The sequence below is a fragment of the Athene noctua genome, chromosome 1 (assembly GCF_965140245.1).
Source record: "Athene noctua chromosome 1, bAthNoc1.hap1.1, whole genome shotgun sequence".
Lineage (NCBI taxonomy): Eukaryota > Metazoa > Chordata > Aves > Strigiformes > Strigidae > Athene > Athene noctua.
Window position 1 is genome coordinate 115354718 of NC_134037.1, and position 20723 is coordinate 115375440.

General features: G+C 41.3%; 1 protein-coding gene across 4 annotated transcripts in view; it reads right to left on the reverse strand.

The window, feature by feature from the left end:
- Positions 1-2388: 2388 nt before the first annotated feature.
- The window catches only part of ANAPC1 (anaphase promoting complex subunit 1), a 33706-nt gene continuing 15371 nt past the window's right edge, over positions 2389-20723 (reverse strand). For 2 of the 4 annotated variants that reach the window (XM_074913077.1, XM_074915643.1), the window contains 24 exons: positions 20500-20678; positions 17600-17826; positions 16218-16336; positions 15461-15732; positions 14916-15150; positions 13670-13761; positions 13362-13496; positions 13119-13201; positions 12852-12930; positions 12169-12243; positions 11363-11439; positions 11047-11137; positions 10910-10963; positions 10425-10618; positions 9959-10045; positions 9343-9460; positions 8422-8499; positions 7921-7988; positions 6130-6268; positions 5656-5742; positions 4977-5072; positions 4428-4626; positions 3809-3943; positions 2389-2748 (listed from right to left, as the gene is read on the reverse strand). In XM_074913077.1, the coding sequence (XP_074769178.1) occupies positions 2633-2748; positions 3809-3943; positions 4428-4626; positions 4977-5072; positions 5656-5742; positions 6130-6268; positions 7921-7988; positions 8422-8499; positions 9343-9460; positions 9959-10045; positions 10425-10618; positions 10910-10963; positions 11047-11137; positions 11363-11439; positions 12169-12243; positions 12852-12930; positions 13119-13201; positions 13362-13496; positions 13670-13761; positions 14916-15150; positions 15461-15732; positions 16218-16336; positions 17600-17826; positions 20500-20678 (3035 nt within the window). In that variant the 3' untranslated portion in view covers positions 2389-2632. Of the gene's footprint in view, positions 2749-3808; positions 3944-4427; positions 4627-4976; positions 5073-5655; positions 5743-6129; positions 6269-7920; positions 7989-8421; positions 8500-9342; positions 9461-9958; positions 10046-10424; positions 10619-10909; positions 10964-11046; positions 11138-11362; positions 11440-12168; positions 12244-12851; positions 12931-13118; positions 13202-13361; positions 13497-13669; positions 13762-14915; positions 15151-15460; positions 15733-16217; positions 16337-17599; positions 17827-20495; positions 20679-20723 lie in introns of all 4 variants that reach the window. The other 2 variants (XM_074914782.1, XM_074913911.1) reach the window with 2 other exon arrangements.

A 20723-nucleotide genomic window follows, 5' to 3' on the forward strand; every position in this document is an offset into this window, starting at 1 on the left:
TGTATGTATTTTTTGCAATTCATGTCCAGCAGCTAATGTAACCAGCATTTTAAACTGCTTGCAAAGCCTTGCTGGCAGCAGTAAATAGCACCTTACCCTGGCAGGCCGGGGCAGCCCCCCCCAGGGCCGGAGGAGTGCAGGGGCTCCACGTGAGGCCGGGAGAGCAAAGCTGCCATTGGTAACGGGCGCCAGGCACCCCGAGCCAAAACTCCCCCGCTGCTCTGCCCAAATCATTGGTCCAGGTTGCGGCGGCGGCTGCTTTCAAATTCTGTTAAACCTTAAAAAGGAAACAGGAAGCCTCTCTGCTCTTGACTTCATGCAGCTTGAGAGGCTCGAACACACCCACATGCTCTCCTTCCTACCCCCGAGGCTGAAGCAGTGGCAGGCAGGGTGCTGTCAAGGAGGTAGAGCCGTGCCCTGGGCTCCTGGCATCAAGCTGGATCCTAGATGCTTCCTTCATCCCCAGGGAAGCTGCACTTTGCACCCCCTGAAAGCACCTCCTTGCAGGGCCCTGCTTAAAGCCTGCTTTGTGTTTTCGTGTTATGGTCAAATACATCTTCATCTTCCAGGTTGCTGAGTCACCAGGCAGCAGGAGCATAGAGCCCAGCCGGTGGACAGCTGTCCCAAACTCCTCTGAACAGGGGACAAAACCCATGACCCAGCAGGAGAGCAAGAGGCAGTCCAGGTCTCTCAGCTTTTCACTCAAAATCCAACATTTGCATTTTCTGCTCTTCCTCCTGCAGCATGCACAGGGTAATAAAAGTAACAGAGCTAAACCCATGCAATTCATTCTGTGCTTGTGCTGGGGGTTTTAGGAGGCTAAAACAACATTTGTCCTCAGAAGAATCAGGGGTGGAGAACTAGGTAAAGCAGTTTCATTTGCTTTGGGAAGTGTTTAAAGCTTCACATTTCCCCAATTCAGAAGGAAGAAAGCTTCCCCAGGCTGCACCAAGGGAGGAGGTTCGCACACCCCCCAGCCCAAACCATGGTCCCAGAGGAAGGAAGGGCCGGGACTGCACAGAGAGACCTCAGGCTCCCAGGGGCAGAAGGGGGGTTCACCATACTTAGTAATGGCTTTATTTAATTCATGTAACAAAGAAGGTAGTGTTTGTTTTGTTTTAAAAGAAAAACTGAACTCCAACGTCTCTGGGCTCCAGCTGTCAAGAGAGGCACTGCAAGGTGCTCCCTTCTCCTTTTCAAAATCTCAAATGCAAATCCTTGCCCCTGGGACCGAGGCATCTCCCACACACTGCACAGGAACTGCCCTCAGGACACATCTGATTTCCTCTTGCCCTTGCTGTCCACCCATGAGCAAGCCGTGTGTCACGCTCATCCTTTTTTTGCAACCCATGTCCTGACCCAGAGCCAGCAGCAGGATGTGAAAGACACCCCCAGGTCACTACATGGAGTTCTCACCAGGATGTCTCTCGGGTTATCTTAAGCCACTGAAAACCTTGGTTAATACACGTCAAACGTTCTTTTTAATAACATTTAGAAGGTTAGTAAAATTTTTCTACTTGTGCTTTCTTCATAATCACTCTGTCCATTTGTCCCCTTCCTAAAATCCTTTGGCTCCCCTGCTTGAGGGTTTGGAAGTAAAAGGGGACCAAAATCAGCACAAGTCCCACAGAATAAGATCAGATTTGAGACTTCAGACTAAGCAGAGTCCAAGAGCTTGGCTCTGGCTGCTTTCCTCATAGTAATCATTCAACCTCTGGCTGCTTTTATTGGAGTAATTCCACCTGTTTTATGAAAAATTAAGTGCCTGGCCTTCCCAGAACAAATATGGAACCAGCCATGTTCCAAGTTCAGTGCTCTGGGGAAATACACAGGCAGCATAGCAGAGATGAAGGAAACACAAACGAATGCCCAATTATTTAAATAGTCTGTAAGTAGTTTCAGTTCTTGCCCAGACATAACGTAACATAGTGGAGGCAGGTGTTTTCTCAGCAGCCACTGACTAATTGCAGAACAAAGATTAGAAAAGAAAAGAAAAAGATGTAAACAGTGCAGTAGTGAGTATGTCACAGATGAGTTGGAGCAGAGCAATTGATACTTACAGAGTAGGTATGTTTATGGAGGAGATACACAGTAGCCTTTATGAGACAAAAAAAAAAAATAATCCCACAAATAAGACCGAAAGATCATGCCAGTTCTTGAAAAGCACACTTGGCAAGATGTGAGGGGCATGCCAGGTGGCCTGCTTTTCCTTCCAGCCTGAGACCCAAGAGGAGAAGAAAGTTTGGCCTCTTCCAGGCTGCCTATCTCCTACAATCTACAGTAGCAGATTACAATACATCATGAGCAAAGAAGTTATAAAAACAAGGAAATTGTTCAGTTCCCAGCCAAGGTGTTCTCAGAATTCACCACAAGAAGACATATTTGTAAACAAACCTTAGTTACAAAAGTAAATTTATTATTAGTTCACTTTTACAATTTTTTTTAATTCATTGTAACAATTTATAAATAACTCCTGGTCATAGTCACTACATCTGGGGACACATTTGAAGTTCATGTTGTTTGAGAAGTTACAAAATCAAGTACATTTTACCTGTACGGTTTTGAAAAGCATGGAGCAACATAGAGCTGGCTCTGTTGTTCAGTAACAGCACACAGAACGAATGCCACCGACCTACAGCACCATGGACTGTGGATTTCTAAGCAACAGAGGAGCAAGCCTTAGCAACGCGCGAACTGGCATATTCAACTGCTTGAACTTCAAAAGCAGCTCAGAGAAGTTTGTGCTTCCTAAAGAGATTAAAAGAAAGAAAGAAAATGAGCACATACTGCTGCAACGCTTGCCCAATGAAAGAACTGTCAATAGAAGGAGAGGCAGCTAGCATTCAGGGTGTATCTCTGGACACATGCTAACTGCTATTCATTTTGTTACAACACTGGTTAAAAGTGAAGTTTGTATTCAAATTTTAAGAAATCCCATATTTTATTAATGTGGCAGGAACTCCCAGAATAGAGGCGTGTAACAGGTAGAAAATACACAGAAACCCAGGATTTCCACAAAGGCCTTTTGACCGGAACAGATACTCAGGCACCTGACTGAAAAAAACATCCGAGACAGGACACATTGGCCTGCAAGCTCAGGGTGCCATGGCCTGCACAGGACTCGTGGGCTGGGGGCTGTGGCCTCTGGGAAGCCTTCAGCAACAGACTCCTCTCACCACTGAGGCAGTCACATTCATGTCACAACCCTAAGCAAGCCACAGAGCTCCCCAAATCAAAGTCCAGCTGCATTTCTTTTGCAACCCGAGCAAACAGGTTGTGACTTTGTTTTTCCTTAGGCAAACAGAGGAGGACTGGGATATCCCCAGGTTGGGCTGATGTAGGGCAAAAGAAGAGCTGCCCAGGGAAAGAGTCCTGAATTGCCCTGCATCCTAAATCAGTTTACCACTGGAAACCTAAAAGAGCAGGTGAATGCTCTGACTAGGTGTTTATAGGAGAGATTTAAGGACACTGGGGATATGGCTAGCCCAACTAAAAGAATGCTTTCCCCTGTCACAGCTCGTCTTACCTGGTCCTGCTACCTGCAAGAACATCATTACCTGCAGGTCAGGAAAAAGCAAAGACTGTTTTATATAGGCTAATTCTAGCTTCTTTAGCCCTGCATAAAGTTTCTACCTTTTCTGCCCAGACTCGAAACAATCAAGAAAGAATAAAAATTAATGGAACTGCTTTCAGAGGAGACACATGCTGTCACCTAACTTCCAGGATATACTCCTTTTAGTACACAAGGCCAAACCTAGAAGCATGTATCCACGCAAGTCCAGAGTGCTGTCCTGCACTCCAGTCTTACCTTCCAAGCCTCCAGCTGCCAGCTGACCTGGCGTCAGGACAGAGTGGTAGATGAGGAAGCAAGCCAGCATGCTCAGTTGGGATTCTTCTGTGGGCTGCCCACTCAGGTAGGAATGCAGACAGACATCGCCTCCAGCTGTGATGTACAAGACACTCTGATGAAATTTATGGAGCATTTGTGGGAGGAAACAGAAAGGCAAGACAACAGTATTTCCCCAGAAAAAGCCTGCTGAAAAGTCTCCATCTCCCCAAAGAAGGTGGGCTAGGGGTTTGTTAGCAAACCTTCTTCCTGCCATGGCCCCTCTATAGCCTGTTTTCTGCTGTGGTCACCCCTCCCTTCTGCCACTAGAAAATTCTCCCAGAACAATATTAGGAAAGCATTTCACCTGGGAAACTTAACCTTCCACATTAACAAAACTCCCCAACAATACAGTCAAACAAGTTTTCAGTGAACGTTCACACCAAACTGAAAGCAAGTTGGTTTATGCTAACATGCAAGTGCCTTCCCTTCAGTTATCATTTTTCAGTACTTTTGAAGCAAAAGTCAATCTGGGTCAGCAAGAAGACAAGAATGCTAAATTGTGATCATGGCTGTAGGATTAGAGTTATCTTCTCTATACCTTGAAGCCACTGATCCAAAGTGTTATCAATAGTGCACTTCATCACAGGCAGAAATTCAGAGTTCATGAAGAGTCCTCGGTTTGGATTCCTGGTCATCCTCTCCTGGTGACTTCTGGAACTGAAAAATTCTAGCACCAGCTTTATCTGCCACAGCTCAAATGTCTCAGACATTTCTCTTCTTTCTAATCTCCTCACAGCCTAGCAGAGGGGAAATACAAAGTGACTGTGAGAATGTGAACTGGAGAAGGAAAGAAACATTGCTGTCATAAGCATGAAGTAAATGAATCCTCAAACCCCACCTTGCCAAGGGCTGTCCTTCTGAGCACCTACTGAGAAAAACTGTCAGCTAATGTTTCTGGTACAATTTCAGTTTTCATTACCTTAGACTATTTTCCAATTTGCTTTTAAAATCTCTGCTATCTCCCTATAAGCTCACTAGTATGTCTCCCCTTCTTTCTTTCTGTCTGTCTTCTACAGAAATCACATGCAACGAACAATACTCTTATGCCAAAGCATAGCTTTAAAAAAGAAAAAAGTGTTTACTCCACCTGATCTATTGCTATGTATGTGGGCAGCATCTCTGGATTTTCTTGGGTAACACACTCGTAAAGAATTGAGGAGAAAAGATCCAGGATTTCCTGTTTCTGATAAAAAACACATGTTTAACAAAGCACACATGCTAGATAAAATTTATTTCAGGTTCTTGCATTGTTCACATTTCCTTCTATTAAAGCTAATCCATGCACTGACATTACATAAATTAATGATAGCTAGCAATTCTACACAGCTTGCTTTTATTCTTGGACTTATTAAAACTAGGCATAATGCAGCTGTATTTTGCTCTCTCCCTTAAGTCATTTTGTGCAGAGAAATACAGTGCAAAACACCCTAACCCTTCTGCAGTGACTTCACCTAAATGCTTCAGGACACTGAACAGGGCTCATGGTATTTGTTAAACACATTCTGCAATGAATACAACTGGTGTATACAACTAGCGTATACAACTAGCAGCAACTGTAATGTAACCAATAGGAAAAAACCCCAAACCAAATAAAAACGATAGTCTCAACACTGTTTTATACCTTTGTATTACAAAACATTCCTTAGAATACTCCCTGTTCTCACCGCTTGATGGGCTGAATTCTATTCCTCACTTTAACATAAGCTTTTCTGACCTTTTATTCACGCAAGCAAGAACCCATCCTAGCCCACATCTAGGCATCATACCTGACCCATGTTTACTGTCGGTTTGCAGAAATAATCAGCGAATGAAAACAGAGCAGGATCAGAAGTGAAAGCTGAAATTGCTTCTGGCTAGAAAACAGATTAAAACACACTCTTAAAATGAAATTTTTAGTTTTACTGCACAGATGTAATAGCAATTTATACCCAACCCTTCCTTCCTCAGCACACAAGTGAGAAGACTGTTACCTACATAGAACACTTAATGGGCAAAACACATCCAACGCTTCTGTCTGCCCACGACAAATGTACATTCACATAGCTGCTCTTAGCTTAAACTCATCACATGCCCTGTGAAAGCCACCAGACTTCCTTTCCCTCAAGCCAAGCAAGTAACTTCAGTACTCATAACCATGTGGCAGAGCTAGGTGCTGGAAATGAACAACACAGCACAACCTGCTGTGCTTCCCTCAGCCTTTCTAGAGGCAGCATTACTGGAAGCCAGTTTGGGAGCCATACCTTGAATGCCCGAGCTTCAGAGTTTCGGTGAGTAACAGTCTGTGCTAAGAGACTGCGCCAGCCCATTGGATCCTCCTTGTAGGAGAGCTGCCCAGCTCTCAGCTTCACATACAAAACACCACCCTTCGAAAGAATTGATCTGAAATCACAACAGTGGTGCTTACTTTAACTTGATATATATACACAAGAAGGCAGACCTGTAAAGGAAACGTGAGCTCCAACAGCTCATATACAGTAATATACCCATTTAGGCTTTGTCCTGATGATATATCCCTGTCTCACTTGCACGTACATAAAAATCTTGGTATCTTCAGGGCAGGCTGCTATCAAACAGTGATGTGATGGCAGGCAATGGTGACAGAAAAAGGGATGAGCCCTACTGGTATAAGAAATATAACTTCCTGAAGCCATTGTAGGTCCTTGTTAGACTCTTCTAGAATGAGCTCCCAGCACCAAGGGAAACCATGCAAGGGGGTATTCACAGCTTTAAAGGCGTGCTGTGATAGTCCTTCCTCCATGTAAAAAAACCACATACACTCCCCCCCCCCCCCCCCCCCAACCAAAAAACACAAACACAGAAAACCAACAAAACGCCCTTATTCCTGACCAAGCCTACAAACAGAAGTGTGCAGCAGTTCAGAGTTATGCTACTGCAAAACAGCTGCATGATTACCTGATTCAGAGTATCAGTTGCGTCATTAACTGTAGGCACTGGGCATCCTTAAAATAACTGAATTATCTGTATTGAAACTAACTGCTTAGCATAACAATACAGCAGCAATTCACACAGGGAAAATTATTTCTCACACGTGCATTTCTCTCCAAAACCATGCCAGCCAGGTCCCTACTGTTTTAAAGGGTTGAGGACAAGATGTTGTGACATGAGATGACAGATTCAAAGCATATGGAGACCCAGAGAACAGATAAGTCCCAAGGGCGGTAAGGTCATTGGTCACCCACACTGGTTTCTGCTGTGGCAGCACAGGAAGGCTCTTGGACAAACAAGCGCTCAATGTGGTAAAGGCTCAACCCAGGAGAACAAAGCTCTGTCAGCACTGGCACGGCACACAGATCAGTATGTGCCTCCTCATCTGGAGGAATCTGCACTCCGCCTCTGACCCATTTGTTATCTTTAAAAGCATGGACCAATAGATGCTGCATTATAGTGCCTAATTTAACCTCAATATTGGCATTTAAATTAACTAGAAAAAACATGTTACCGATGAAAGATGCAGCTGGTGTCTTCTATACTACTCACAGTGACAAGTTATGCTGTAGGCTGTTAAGCGCAAAGATGAGAATTGATTTTACCCACAGATACTGTATTCCGGTAAGATTTCTGTTTTTCACAGTTGCCCAACGGAGTTAAAATCCAGTGCTTTGTATACTTCACGTAATATGAGAAAAACAGTATTTCACAAAGCAGTAACAGCTAACTACCATATCAACAGTCTGGGAAACATGACATCATATCAACTCAAAACTAAACTAAAACCATGAGTTTAAGACAGTTTCTGGTACTGCTCAATCCTGCTGCCAATATCTGCGGTTTTTACTACCAGGTTTTCCCCTGTCCTGTTTTTGCATGAATTATTCACATCAATATGTGAAACCAACTACACAGTTTCTTTCTTCACCCTAAAGTGCTGTCAAATGCACAACAGCAAACCGATCAAAACCAGACTTCTTTCAAAACAGTAGGTATTACAAGTACAGGAGGTTTAAAAAAAAAAAAATTAAAAGTATTATTACAAGGTCATTATTCAGTTAAGCATCATAAAGAATACTTACTTTAGATGATTCGTTCCCTTGCTTAAATCTATTAATAATTCCCAGTACCGTGGTCCCTTCACTCGGATCTGTCAATGTAAGCATTTTTATTACTAGATATAACCAGAATAATAAAACGAAGTTACCTACATAAGCCTACAGTTCTTTCTGGGCCATTACAAGAGCATATGCCTTTTCATAGTGTTACCCACCCTGAAAACTTAGGAAGAGCACCTAGCTTTGTCTCTTCCACAGTGGAGCTTTCTGGCACAGAGAACACCCTGCTACATCACACCTTGAAAGTGTTATGATCAAGACAGAAGAGACATGTGTGGCATAATTTAACATGTGCTCCACAGTGACAGAATTGACTTTGTAGTTATTACTATGGGACAGTGTTGTCCAGAGTCTGGCTAAGGGTGGACAGGGAATCAAAAAAAAGTCACTAAGTTTCTGTTCTTGCGCTATTTATGACAAAAAACGGCTAATTAAATTCCTCATTAAAATGGAAACTTCCTTTACCTGCTTCAGTAAGTGGAGCTCTGGAAGAAGCGTGGGTGCCATCAGTTCCTCCGTGGCTTCTGCATACCACTGTGTGCCCTTTAAAATGCCACCAGCATTCACATATTAGTAAAGCTCATTTTCATGTGACAAGAAAGAAGATGTGCATCTCGCCTATAACAACCCCATTGGCAGAATTCAGTCACTTTCTGAGTTCTGAGTAAATACATGACTTAGCATTGCCTTTAATGTCAGGAAACATAAGCCTAAATTAAAGGTATGTTTCCCATGGATGGATCAACACATAACACTGTGCAAGTCAGGCATGCTTCAACTGAAACCTGAAGGTTTGAGAAGTAAACTATATTATGAACATGCAGAATTCTTTGCCAGAACCACAAGGGATCCATGCTGCATCTCTTCTCCTCTGAAATTCCAAGAACCCTTCCTTTAGTCCTTTCATGAGCATCATCTGCCTGTACAAAATAAACCCCACAGAAAGGACTCTTCCCCAAGAGACATTTAATGCAAGCAAAGAGAAATGCTTAAGTTGCTCATTTCAGCAAAATTAGGAGAAGGCTTTTAAAGCCACAGATGGTTCCAACCACCTCTGTGCCTTTGAAAGTCCCTTCTCTTTAGAAAGAGAACTATGACCCTGGGTCAGTCATTACACATTTGACTGAAGATTTTGTGGTGCCTTTTACTTGTCCTGTATTCTGCTCTCGAGGTGACATCAAAGCACATGTAAGGTGTGAGTGGGCTGAGCAAAACCCTTCAATTATTAGTTCAGAATTTGGCTCATCTCCACCACAACTTGAAAACAAACCCAAGGCTGCTGGCCACAACAATGAAAATAGCATGCCTTTGGTCTATCAGAGTTTTCAGTTGACTCCCACACCTTCTCACAGGCCTTTGCTCCATATTGTCTCCCAGACATATTACCTTGTACGTAACCTCTATCAGCGCATAACAAGGAGTGTTTGAATCCACATCAACGGGTGTTAAGAGCCTTGGTTCTGCCGCCAGCACGTACAAGTGACGCAAAGCCTGGAGGTGGTACCTGTGTGTGGTAAGAAGGAATTCAGCACTGTGCAGTACAGGCAGGGAATAATCCCCAGACACCAAACTACACACAGATCAACAGCCAAATACAACTGTTGATTAAACTAAAGAGAAATCTGTAGTAATGTAGTAGGTTTTATGTGGTTTTTTCTTTTTTTTTTTTTCCTTTTAACATGTATGGGATAGCTAACAGAACAGGACTTAATGAATCATAACTAAAGCTGATTAAGAGTCATAAACAAACAGATCTTGCATGAAAATCTTTTCAGCTGAGCAAACTGGAACAGTCAAGTCACAGGAACACAGCGTAGAGCCTCAGGAAACCTGCTTGCATTGCCTTGCTGATCAAAGATCACTACAGTCATATCTTCACTTATTTCTGGAAAACCTCCAAAAATTTATTTACAGAGCACCTAGGTAAAAAACCTAGATCATTTGCCTCTTTTGTAAGAAGATGATTTAGCTCAAGGAAATACAAACCCTAGCAAACCCTTACCGATTGTCCGTGCTGTGAACAGGGAAGTGAGGGTACAGAGCACAAAGGAGAGCAGCAATTGAAGAATTTGAAGTGCTCAGTGAATATCTGTAGAAAAACATTGTCTATTAGTTTCCCTGCTTACAAACACTGGCCACTAGCACAGGTATTCAAACTATTTTGGTGTCCCAGGGAAGGGAAGCACAGTAGCAAAGTACATACAGGCAAGGAATTTACAAATGTGTTCCTACAGCAGTCAAAATGAACATGTAGTGGTAGGAAATAAACACAAGCCAGAAACATTCCTGTGGCATTCAAGTAATGCAGTATCTAGAAGACAACAGGACTTCCATTTGCAACAGAAAACATCTTTATGCATCCATGTTATAAAAAAAAAAAAAAAAGAAAAGAAATTCAAGTAAACTGCACACTGCTTTTACAGGAGAGGTGAAAGAAGGAAAACTTGTCTTTGGAAATGGTGAGTTACCTTCCACCTCCCAGAAAAAGGAGCCCCAGGGCCATGTGGTGAGCCAGGTGGAACCCATAGTTCATCTCTCCGCCCGTCTTCTTGTGCATGAAACGGCAAAGCTGAAGGACTTTCAGGTTTCCAGAGCCAGCCATCACCATCGCGAGAGACAGCAGCAAGACGCTCAAGCATGTTTCAAGATTATAGTGACCTGTCTTCAAGTAGAATAGGGAAGGCATTATTACACTTCTGTGGTCAAATGCATGCTTCTAGTTGGTCTAATATGCTGCTTTCTACCCGAGTTCGAAAACCACATTCCACAGAAAGAGGGAAAGTGGAGAATCAGCAAAATCCTTAACAAAAATGATTCACAGGCCTGCCACATTCTATAAATAGTCTGTAATATAGAAAAGTAAAAGGGATGGGTTTGTTTCCATTAAGGTTTTGGTAAGAGTAATCAAAGTGCATTACACTTTTTCATTGACAAAAAACTAGAAAGAACTTACTATTGAAGCCGTCGGTGCTGACAAACACTTCAGGAAATCTGTTGCGTATTTGTACTGGAAAGGAAAGAAATGCATACTAAATATAGATAAGTTAAAGCTCTATGGAAATTGAAGGGGAAAAAACCCTCTCCTCTTACCAAGCACTTAAATGCTGCCAGATTTTCTGAACCAGCAAATCGAAATCCCAGTGACAAACATGCTCCAGCAATGATGTAGACATGAGCTTGCCTAAGAAGTAACATAAACAGGAAATGACTAAATGTTTCTCTTCTCCTCATCTACATACGCAAACTCATTTATAATTAAAAAAAGGAAGAATGAAAAGACTTATCCTTACAGAAAATGGAGAATAAAATTCCCTAAATATCAAGGGAGAGATTTTTTTTTTTGCATACTTATATCTCTATAAAGAGTTCAGTTACATTTTTCAGAATAATTTTTCATGTTACTTACGCCAGTGTTTCTAAACTCAAGTCTTCAGATGAAGGCAGCTCTGTTGCATGAAGAGATATACTGTTCTCTCTTATGATCTACAAAAAGCATAAAAGATAGACAAGTTAATCCCGGGGAAAATTATTCATTTACTGAAACTTTGGGCATTGAGGGCTCGTAAGTGATATAAACAGGCATATAAAAGCTGGCTTTTTTTACATGTGCTATTGCTCCATTGTACTCCTGATCCAGAAGGGACACCTTTTAATGCTCCTGGATCTGGTTCCTTAAAGATTTCTAAAATGATGGCAAGACTGTGTCAGAAGCACAATGTTACTGTTATGTACTCAAATATGAGAGAAAGCAGAACAGGATGAGATCTCAAGAGGCCATACAGACCATCAGCATCGTGTATTTCTGATAGATATTTATCTAATTTGGTCTTAAATATTCCACACATCTTAGAATATCACTGATCTCACTGTTGAAAAGGTACTCTTAATGCTCAGCCAAAACCTCCTTGCAGTAATTTTGCACATGGCTTGGTCAATGTGGAGAAAAGTTCAGTCCCTTTCTCTCTCTGGCACCACTTTGTCTTCAATAGTTGCATTCCTCCTCAACTCTCTCCTTCCTAACATTATGGGATGGGAGCCCCCAGCGCTCCCACAACAGTCCAGGAATCCAATGTACAAGTCATCCCTGTCATGTGAACACTATTAACATACATTTTCTTGTGCAGCTCATATGACTATGGAAACGTTCACATGCAGAACAGTCCAGTGAGATTTAAAACTGGGAAGCAAAACACATTAAATGTAAATACCTACTTGAGGCACGTTGCTATTAACCCACTTGGAATTGGGCAAGATGTCATCCCACAAAATCAGGCATCGAGCCAAGGTCTAAATAAGTGAGAAAGCAAAAATATAAGGAAGAAAAATAAAACAATCTATACATATTTCAGTAGTATTTTTTAATGTACTAACTGCATCCAGAAACATAGACAATCCAGCTACACATTAGCTTCTTCACCGTTTCTCAGCCTTAAAATCTATTTTGTCATTTCTGATATGAAGAGATGCAAATTTTGTTTGCAGAAAAAAGAACCACAGAATAAACCCTTGCAAGGTCTGTGTGTTTTGATGGTAAGCTGAGATGAAAATTCACTATGTACTTGTAACGGATGCTGAGGCCTAACGTTTTTTATCTGTGAAATTAGTTTAGGATAAGCTATTAAAATTTACCCAAACATTTAATTTAACATTCTAATTAAAATGTATCATTCAAATATTTCTCAATAAATTCTGCCTCTAGTGCTGCATGACATGCAAGCTGCCTTACTTCAAGCAGAAATCGTTTGAAGGTATGAATATGGCTAGCAAGCAACAAGGTTACCAGCTATCTAAAGGATTCTGCATGACAGGCATGTGGGCTGGATTAAAAACAAAAAAGAACATGCTTTTTTAGTATCATTAAATAGATGTACAAATGATATAAAAGAAAATCTTACCCTCAATAAAAGAAACTCTGGTTTTACAAAGTCCAGCAAATACATGGTATCTGGTGCTTGAAGCCAGTCAGCAATGGATCTGCAGAGCACAGTAAAGAAACAGGGTTTCTATATACATATAATACATCATATCTATGTATCTATAATACATCATATTTCAACAATGCACCAAACTGACAAAGCCACACAAAGCAGAACCAACATTACAACAGTTTAATCTGCTATCACAAGTTACTGCAAAACATCTGAGCAATTCCAAGGTAATACCTGTTATTAGTCTTTAGGTAGATCATAGCAAGTGCAAGTGTGGCACCTGGACAGGTAACATCCACATTTATGGTGTCTCCCTCCTGTGAAAACACAACGCATACTTTCAGATCAGTTGACTAGGAAGGCAACATCCTGTAGTGATGCACATACACAGTCACTTGGTGCATCGAGACACGCACCTCTCTGACTTCTAACTATTGCTATTTTCAGCTTAAACGAGCAAAAGTCATCAACATGTACCTTGATTTGATAACTGGGAGACTTGTGCTTCTCTCTGTGCATTCCTGCTTGGAATCTCCTGTGACCCCCAACCATGTACTGGTAAAGCTGCTCAGGAACATTGAGGTCTGACATGCCTATCAAATTACTGCCGTGCTAAGGAATGAAGAAGAGAAGAAATAATATGAAAGTGCCTTCCTATATGAGAAAAAAAAAATGCTTTCAGCCAAAGGCAGTTGGGAGGCAAGGATGAAACAGCTCTTGTTACCCCACCTCGATATATAACAATTCTTTTACTAATTGTAGTTGAGATGAAGAGAGACACTTACCCCTAGGCAAACCATGCCTAAGGCTAGCCCAGATGCAAGTGAATAGGACTCTCTGTCTGTGCAGTACTCCATTTCTGGTCCAGGGGGACGTCCTAGAGAAAACAGAACGGTGAAATTCATCTTTTAAAATTCCAGCTAAGTAAACACTGCTTAATTAAGCACTACATTCCTAATGACACGAAGAAAATAATCTGTCCCTTCTCAAGATCAAGTCAGGAAAGTTCACAGTGGAATTACAAGTAATTGTCACTTAACTCATCCGTCATCGAATAGCAAACCCCTCCAGAAGCAGCATATATGATACAGTTGGAGTTCAGAGACGCACTGAGAACGTCATGTTACAATTGCCTATGCTTTAAGATTCTGAACCTATCCAAACACTGTCAGCAGAGTTCAAAAGCTGTTGCTAGCAAAGATTGCACATATCAAATTACCAGAAACCTAACAGATACAATTTCACCCTTAAAATGTATCCCATTCTCTAATAAGCCATACAGTCTCATTTAACTAAAGTTACACATAAACATTAATAAGAACTTAACTGTTACAAATAAAAGTCAGAACTATGCACAGAATGAGGATATAATTCAGATCAGAAATTTGCTGTTCAAAATCAGCTCTTGAAGACTAAAGCGTTAAGCAAAATTCAGAACAGAGGAATTCAGGACATAATGGCTGTACTTCTGCCAAGCTACTGAGCCAAAAAGACCACCCTTCCAAGAGGAAATAATTTTTTCCCCACTCAGTGACTCCATCTCTGGTTTCTCTGATGGCAGCTCTCTCATGGACAGACATAAGAAACAACAAGTGTCTGAGAAGCATCAGATGTGTTTGGGTACACAGTGTGCAACAGATCTGTTCAAATGCTGTAGAGGGTCAGCACCTCTGCAGATATGGCATCTAGGTCAGGAGGAACAGGTAGTTGCAGCAGTCCTTTTACCAAGTAGCTGACAACCCCAGAAACCCCAAAACCACCTCTCACCAGACAAAATTTCCAGATGGAAAAAGTATCTAGGTCTAGCAATGTTACTGCTATATTTCTTCTACTAAATTCAATGACTCTGTGCTATACACACAGTTCACAGTAACTTCTGTGCCTCTGTAAACAGAAGATGAACTTTGGAAAATGAGAGGTGAATATTGTGGTGGGAGACGTACAGTTAAAATTCGCAGCTCCCTGATGCATTGGTGCAAATCATTCACACATCTTGACTCTCCCAGTCCACATCCCGTTTTTTTCACCTACCTATTTCAGCCAGCAGAACCTCAGCTGTGTGCCTGTGAGCAGTGCCCTGATAGACAAGGCCTATTCCTATCACAGCAGCCACCTGCACATTGTGGGGGACATCCAGCTCTGTTGAAGTTGGTGGCAGGAGGGCAGGTATGTGGATGCTCAAGAGGCGCGTAATGGCCATATCCATTGTGCCCAGCTTGGCAGCAGAAACACCAAGCAACAGTCCAATACTTGTCATCTCATGGCCCTGAGAAAGGAAACAAACAACGATCAAAGAAAACAACATGTTAAGGAGAAACGCTTGTCTCAGTGTTCCATTCGCCTGTCCCAATGAGCTGTGCACAATATGAAAAGATTTAGTGATAAAACTGCTTAAATTCTTTTAAATAGAAATAAAGTCCTGCACTACTAACGTTAATGAAGCAACTCTGATATTCTCCCACACCAGAAAACTTCCAATTCAGAGTTTCGAAGAAATCTGTTGGCTTTTCTTTCTTGTTTAAAGAATTCAAGACCTACAGATATTTTTCTCTGTTGTCAATGAAAGAAGGCCTCACCTTTGTTAAGTAGTCATGTATATTGAGCGTGGCAAGTTTTGTGAGGTGCCCGTTGAGACCCAGAGCCATGAGGAAGCCTGCGTATTCATTTGCTAGTTCAGCAATTTTGGGCTTGTTATAGACAATCCAAGCAGAGTCTATCTGTGAAGCAGGAGCTATCTTCAGGCCAGCAGCTACACCGTTGTGAAAGCTGGCCCAGCAAGCCATGTTAGGAGGCACATCGATGTTCCCACTGTTCAGATCAACAGTAGTGTTCCTAGGAGGAGCACGGCCTGCCCATGACAAAATAATTAAAAGCGATTAGGTGAATCCAAACCACTTTGGAAACAGCTCTCAACTTCAGTAGGGTGCCAAGTGAATAAACACTGGCAGCATGGCTAAGTAACACTTCTAATCCAAGACACCCTCGGTGTCAGAAGACAGAAGCAAAGCACAGTAGATAAACCAGCAATGTGGACTTTGCAGTCCTGTATGACCCCAATATTGATAAGCGGCGTGCCCTTAGGCAATTTATTTCACTTCTCTCTGCTTCTCAGAATGTACCTGATATAAGGTGTCAGTGTTAGATAATAATAACATCGGCCTAACAACAAGAAGCTAGTAAGTGACAAATTCAAGACAAAAAGAGCTACTACTTCACAAAAAGCACACTTAAGCTATGGAACTCTTTGCAGAGAGACACAAAAGATGCTATAAAAATTACAAGAGGTTCAGAAAGAAATGGGGTAACAACCAAAAGAAACTCCGACCAACGTACCAGTTAGATTCAACTTAGGGATGGGCAGTTGCTCCGTTGGAACAGGATGATATGAGAACAAAGTGAACATTCCTCTTCCAACAGGTAATGCCATGGTTCGCTGGCACAGCTGTAACAGCCTGTTGGTGAGGTGACAGAAAAACCAAGCTAGTTGTTCAATATTGAAAATTTTCCCAAATACATGATATAAAGTGAACTTACAGACAACAGGCACTGGACATACCATATTTTTCCCCAACTGTGAGATAGCATGTTGTCTTTCCTTTTTTAGTAGGCCAAACTTCTGAACCAAATCTTTGGTCCTTACAAGATTAGTCTCAAATATATACTTTAGCTGACATCATGTTGAAACTTACCACTATTCTTCCCTTAAAGATAGGTGCTAGTTAAATAAATCTGTGCTACACACAATTTAACAGCCATATCGGAACCAACGTGAAAGGAGAAAGCAAAAGAAAGCTGATTGTCGTATGGGATCTTGCTATGACTAGTGATCACATCTAGTAATAACCTGCGTACAGAATTAATAATGTGCTTCCAAGAATGCTGACCACAATTCTCTACAATTTACTCTGGAAACACTTTCTAGACTTGTTAGATTACTCAGCTTGTTAGGTCAGACAATTTAATGCATTCTTTTAGCTTCCTACTTCTGTAGAAAGTTTTGCATGTTAACAATGTTCTGAAGTTTGCTTTTTTCTTTTGTGGGTTTGTTGTTGGTTTTGTGTTTTTTTTTCCCTAAAGAAGATACTTTTAACACCTCCAAAATAATGGAACAAAGAAGCAAGACACGGACGATTGTGACGTCACTAAGTGTATAATGGCTCCAATAGAAGGTTTCAAAAGACAGAGGGATGGGGCAGAGAATTTGGTTTCCATAGAATTAATTAGGTCCCCTGATCCTTGCTTAGACCTAAGATCAGCCCTGAACAAAGGTCTCTCCAGTTTTAGGCAGGACATACATTGCTTTAATCTCTACAGAAAATTTTTTCTCTACACAGTAAGTCCTGCTTGTATATCATACTTTTTAGGTGGGGGAAAAAAAAAAATACTACAAATTGCTTTCAAACCCTAACTAATCTCAACATGCTGTTTGGGGTTCAAACTAACAATCTTTCCCATATGCTGCTCCAATCCAGAGAGACCTCCAAATCAAATACAGCACAATTCTGATGTACACTGAGCTTCAAAGACTTGGATTATGAAATCCAACCCTCTTCTACGTGTCCTTCACTCAGGCCTGCCTACTTTAATGTTCAGTTCAGACTAAAATATATTGCACTGTTTGGTTAGACATATTTAAGTCACTGAAAAGATTCAAATAATTTTTCACCTGAGTGAAATGCTAACAAAATACTGCTAGAAACAGAGACAGTTTTTACCGATTTTCTTTCTCTTCTATGTATTCATGGTCACTAGCTTCTGGCATCTGCACTACATTCACACGTACAGGACGGGCGCTCTGAAGGAGTCTGCGTACTTCCTGCACTCTCAAATCCTCGCTCCATATTAGCGACATCACTTCCTCGTTCATGTCATTCATGCCATCCTCATCCTCTTCTGATTCGGTTCCAGAGGGAATATCTGAGGACAGCACTGGGCCCACAGACTGCAAGGGAAAGAAGTAATTTCCAGTAGTGCATATAGATATTGGTAACTATCAGAAAGCCAGCAAATACCACCACCACAACCTGGATGCACTCAGCACAATTATCTGCACTGGTCTGTAAATAGAATGGACTGAGATTCATCCAGTCATGAATGACACTGTTCACACACTCCTTACATTCATTTAGAAGACCACAAGGATTTCTGAACATTGTAATCAACTATTTTTGCACACCTAAATGGGATAAATAACTATCAAGAGAGGAGGAGGTAACACCTCAAATACATCAAAGATGTATCAAAGGCTTCTGAGCAAGGACTGACAAGCGGGAGCTTGAAGAGGTGACATATGAAATATTTATCTTTCTTTCAAAACTATTTCTTGTTTCAGACCACTAGTAGGCAAGGGCTTTCCCCTCCTTGCCTACACAATTATCTATGACGACTGTGAAGACACGTGTTTTCTTTCTTCAAGTTCAGCAGTGAAAGACAGAAATGCAGATGAGCATTTCAACGTATATTAAAGCAGAGGTTAAACTCCAGAAGGGACAGCCACAGTCCTCTGGTGACAACCTGCTTTTAGAAGTGTCAGTACCTACTGACCCTCAACCCAACCAGAGCTGCTGTTCTGAATATTCTGTTCAAGAACCTGTTTTATTGTTCTAGTGATTGATGTTTTCATTAACTAGGGCTTTATTTAGATCCCTCCCTACCAAAAAAAAAAAAAGCCTTGGAAAAACCAAGCTACCTATTAAAATAAAAGTCCACCTGCATAACAATAAATTCCAAACGTCTGTCACTGCCAGCCAACCTGGGTTTCACCACAGTATCAGAACATTTTTTGCACTTGCTCATCAGAGCTACGTGACCAGAAAAACTGAAGCATTTCATTGCTTAGAAGCACTGAGGAAAAGCCCCTCTTTCTATGCAAGATTATGAAATCCTCCTTTAAGACTGTGTCCCTCTGTTTATTCACATCACACAAGTGACACACAAGACCACTGACAAGAACAGCAAGGATAGCATAAGCCAGGATGCAACAGAGTATGCCCACAATCTGCTTGCCTTACGCTTGCTTCCAACAACGCTGTCGCTCTATGTGAGGCACGGTTTATTTTTTTTTTTTCATGAGTTCTGCGGAAATAGGCTTTTCTGCAGAATATACTGCTTCCTTATGGTCTGACAAAATCATCTGGACACTGACCCTAAGGTAGGCCCATATATTCCTCTTTCTTTTCCATCTTTCACAGATGAGATTTATTTTAAAAAAACAACAAGGCACTGATGATGAGAAATACTGATATGATAAACTTAGGAACAAAACACCCCACACCTCTCTCTAAACTGGTCATTTTTCCTGTTCTATACCTCAGAATTTCAACAGCTGAAAGATACAGAATCACACACACTAGATCAAACACAGGGTCTTCCTAAGGCTCACTGGTAACATATGACACCAAGAGTGCAAGTAAATTAGCAGCTGATGAATGAAAACCAATTTCTTCTGATAAATACGTACTAAATCTCAATACATAACTGCACCACCCATATAGCCAGCGTCCGTTTTGAAACAGGAAACTCCACCCTGCCCTCCTGAGAAATGACAAACAATTTGGTGTTTGAAGATCATTTATCCTTTTAAGGTAACATGTATTCGAGGCTTTATTATAAAGTAAGCGATAAAAATCAAATTTATCATAATTTTAAGATTCAGTACTGTTACAGTTGGGCAAAAATAAAGTGGATTTTTAATGAGCGGTGGGACATGTGATTTCAACACGTAGCTCATTTATTTTTCTGCTAAATGAATTTTTTGATATGGGGTTATTCATGAAGATACTGTTATAATAAAAAATATGAATAATTTTAATATCACTTCCAAAGCTAAGATAGCAAAAAGAATCTTGACTAAGACCTATTCCTGATTTCTGAAAAGGCTGCAGACAATCTGCTACTATTAAATATTTTTATGCATCCCACTAGCCAGCTTTCAAGAATTTTGACTTCCAGAGTGTCCTCAGCAAGACACATAAGTGAGCTAGAAACTATATGAGATGCTAGTGATTCCCACCATTAGAAGAAAACATTTGAGAGAAAAATACCACATGCTTTTTTGCAGTTTACTTCAGGATACAAATAACTAAACCCTTTTTGAGGAAAAAAAAAAAAAAAAAAAGAAATATGAAAAGTGTATTTCAGAAAGCAATCCAGTTCTTCCAGAGAAGACGGAGATGCCAGACATACCAACCCAAGAAAGAACCAGACTGACAAATATCCACTTCTTTCTCCCTGTGCCATTGCTGTTTTGATTTCAGAGTTTCTGGACAGTCCCAAAGCCTCTCCAACACCTGTCAAAGGTGCACCTATTTTGGAGAGGAGGACGACTTACAGAGGCAATAAAATAGCTCTGCAGGCAAAACTTCTAAGCAGCATGCCTAAGTTTAAAATCTGTTTTACACTGACAGTTTCCACAGCTACGCATGCCTACTCTTCCTGTGCCGGATGCTGGGTTTTATACTGAAACCCTCATATGCACGTAAAGCCCTGTGTTGCCCTCAGTCTTGAATTCTGCACCTTCTGATGCCCCGAGCATCAGCAGATGGTGGGGAAGTTTCTGAACAGAGTGCTCTGCCCAATACCCAGTACTGTAAAATCCATTTATGCACATACTCACAGATTTACCCTTTTGCAGGTTCCCTTCACACGCCTGTTTGGACAGATCCTGACGCCCAATCAAGAGACAAACTGCTTCTGGCCAGTCTGAGGCAGGCTGCTCTCGACAGTAATATATTGCATCTCTGATAGGGAGAGCCACACCAAACGGGAGAGACTCCAGATCTCTTAAAGTGAAACCTTAAAATTAATGAGAAAAAAAATAAACTGATTTATCAAACTATA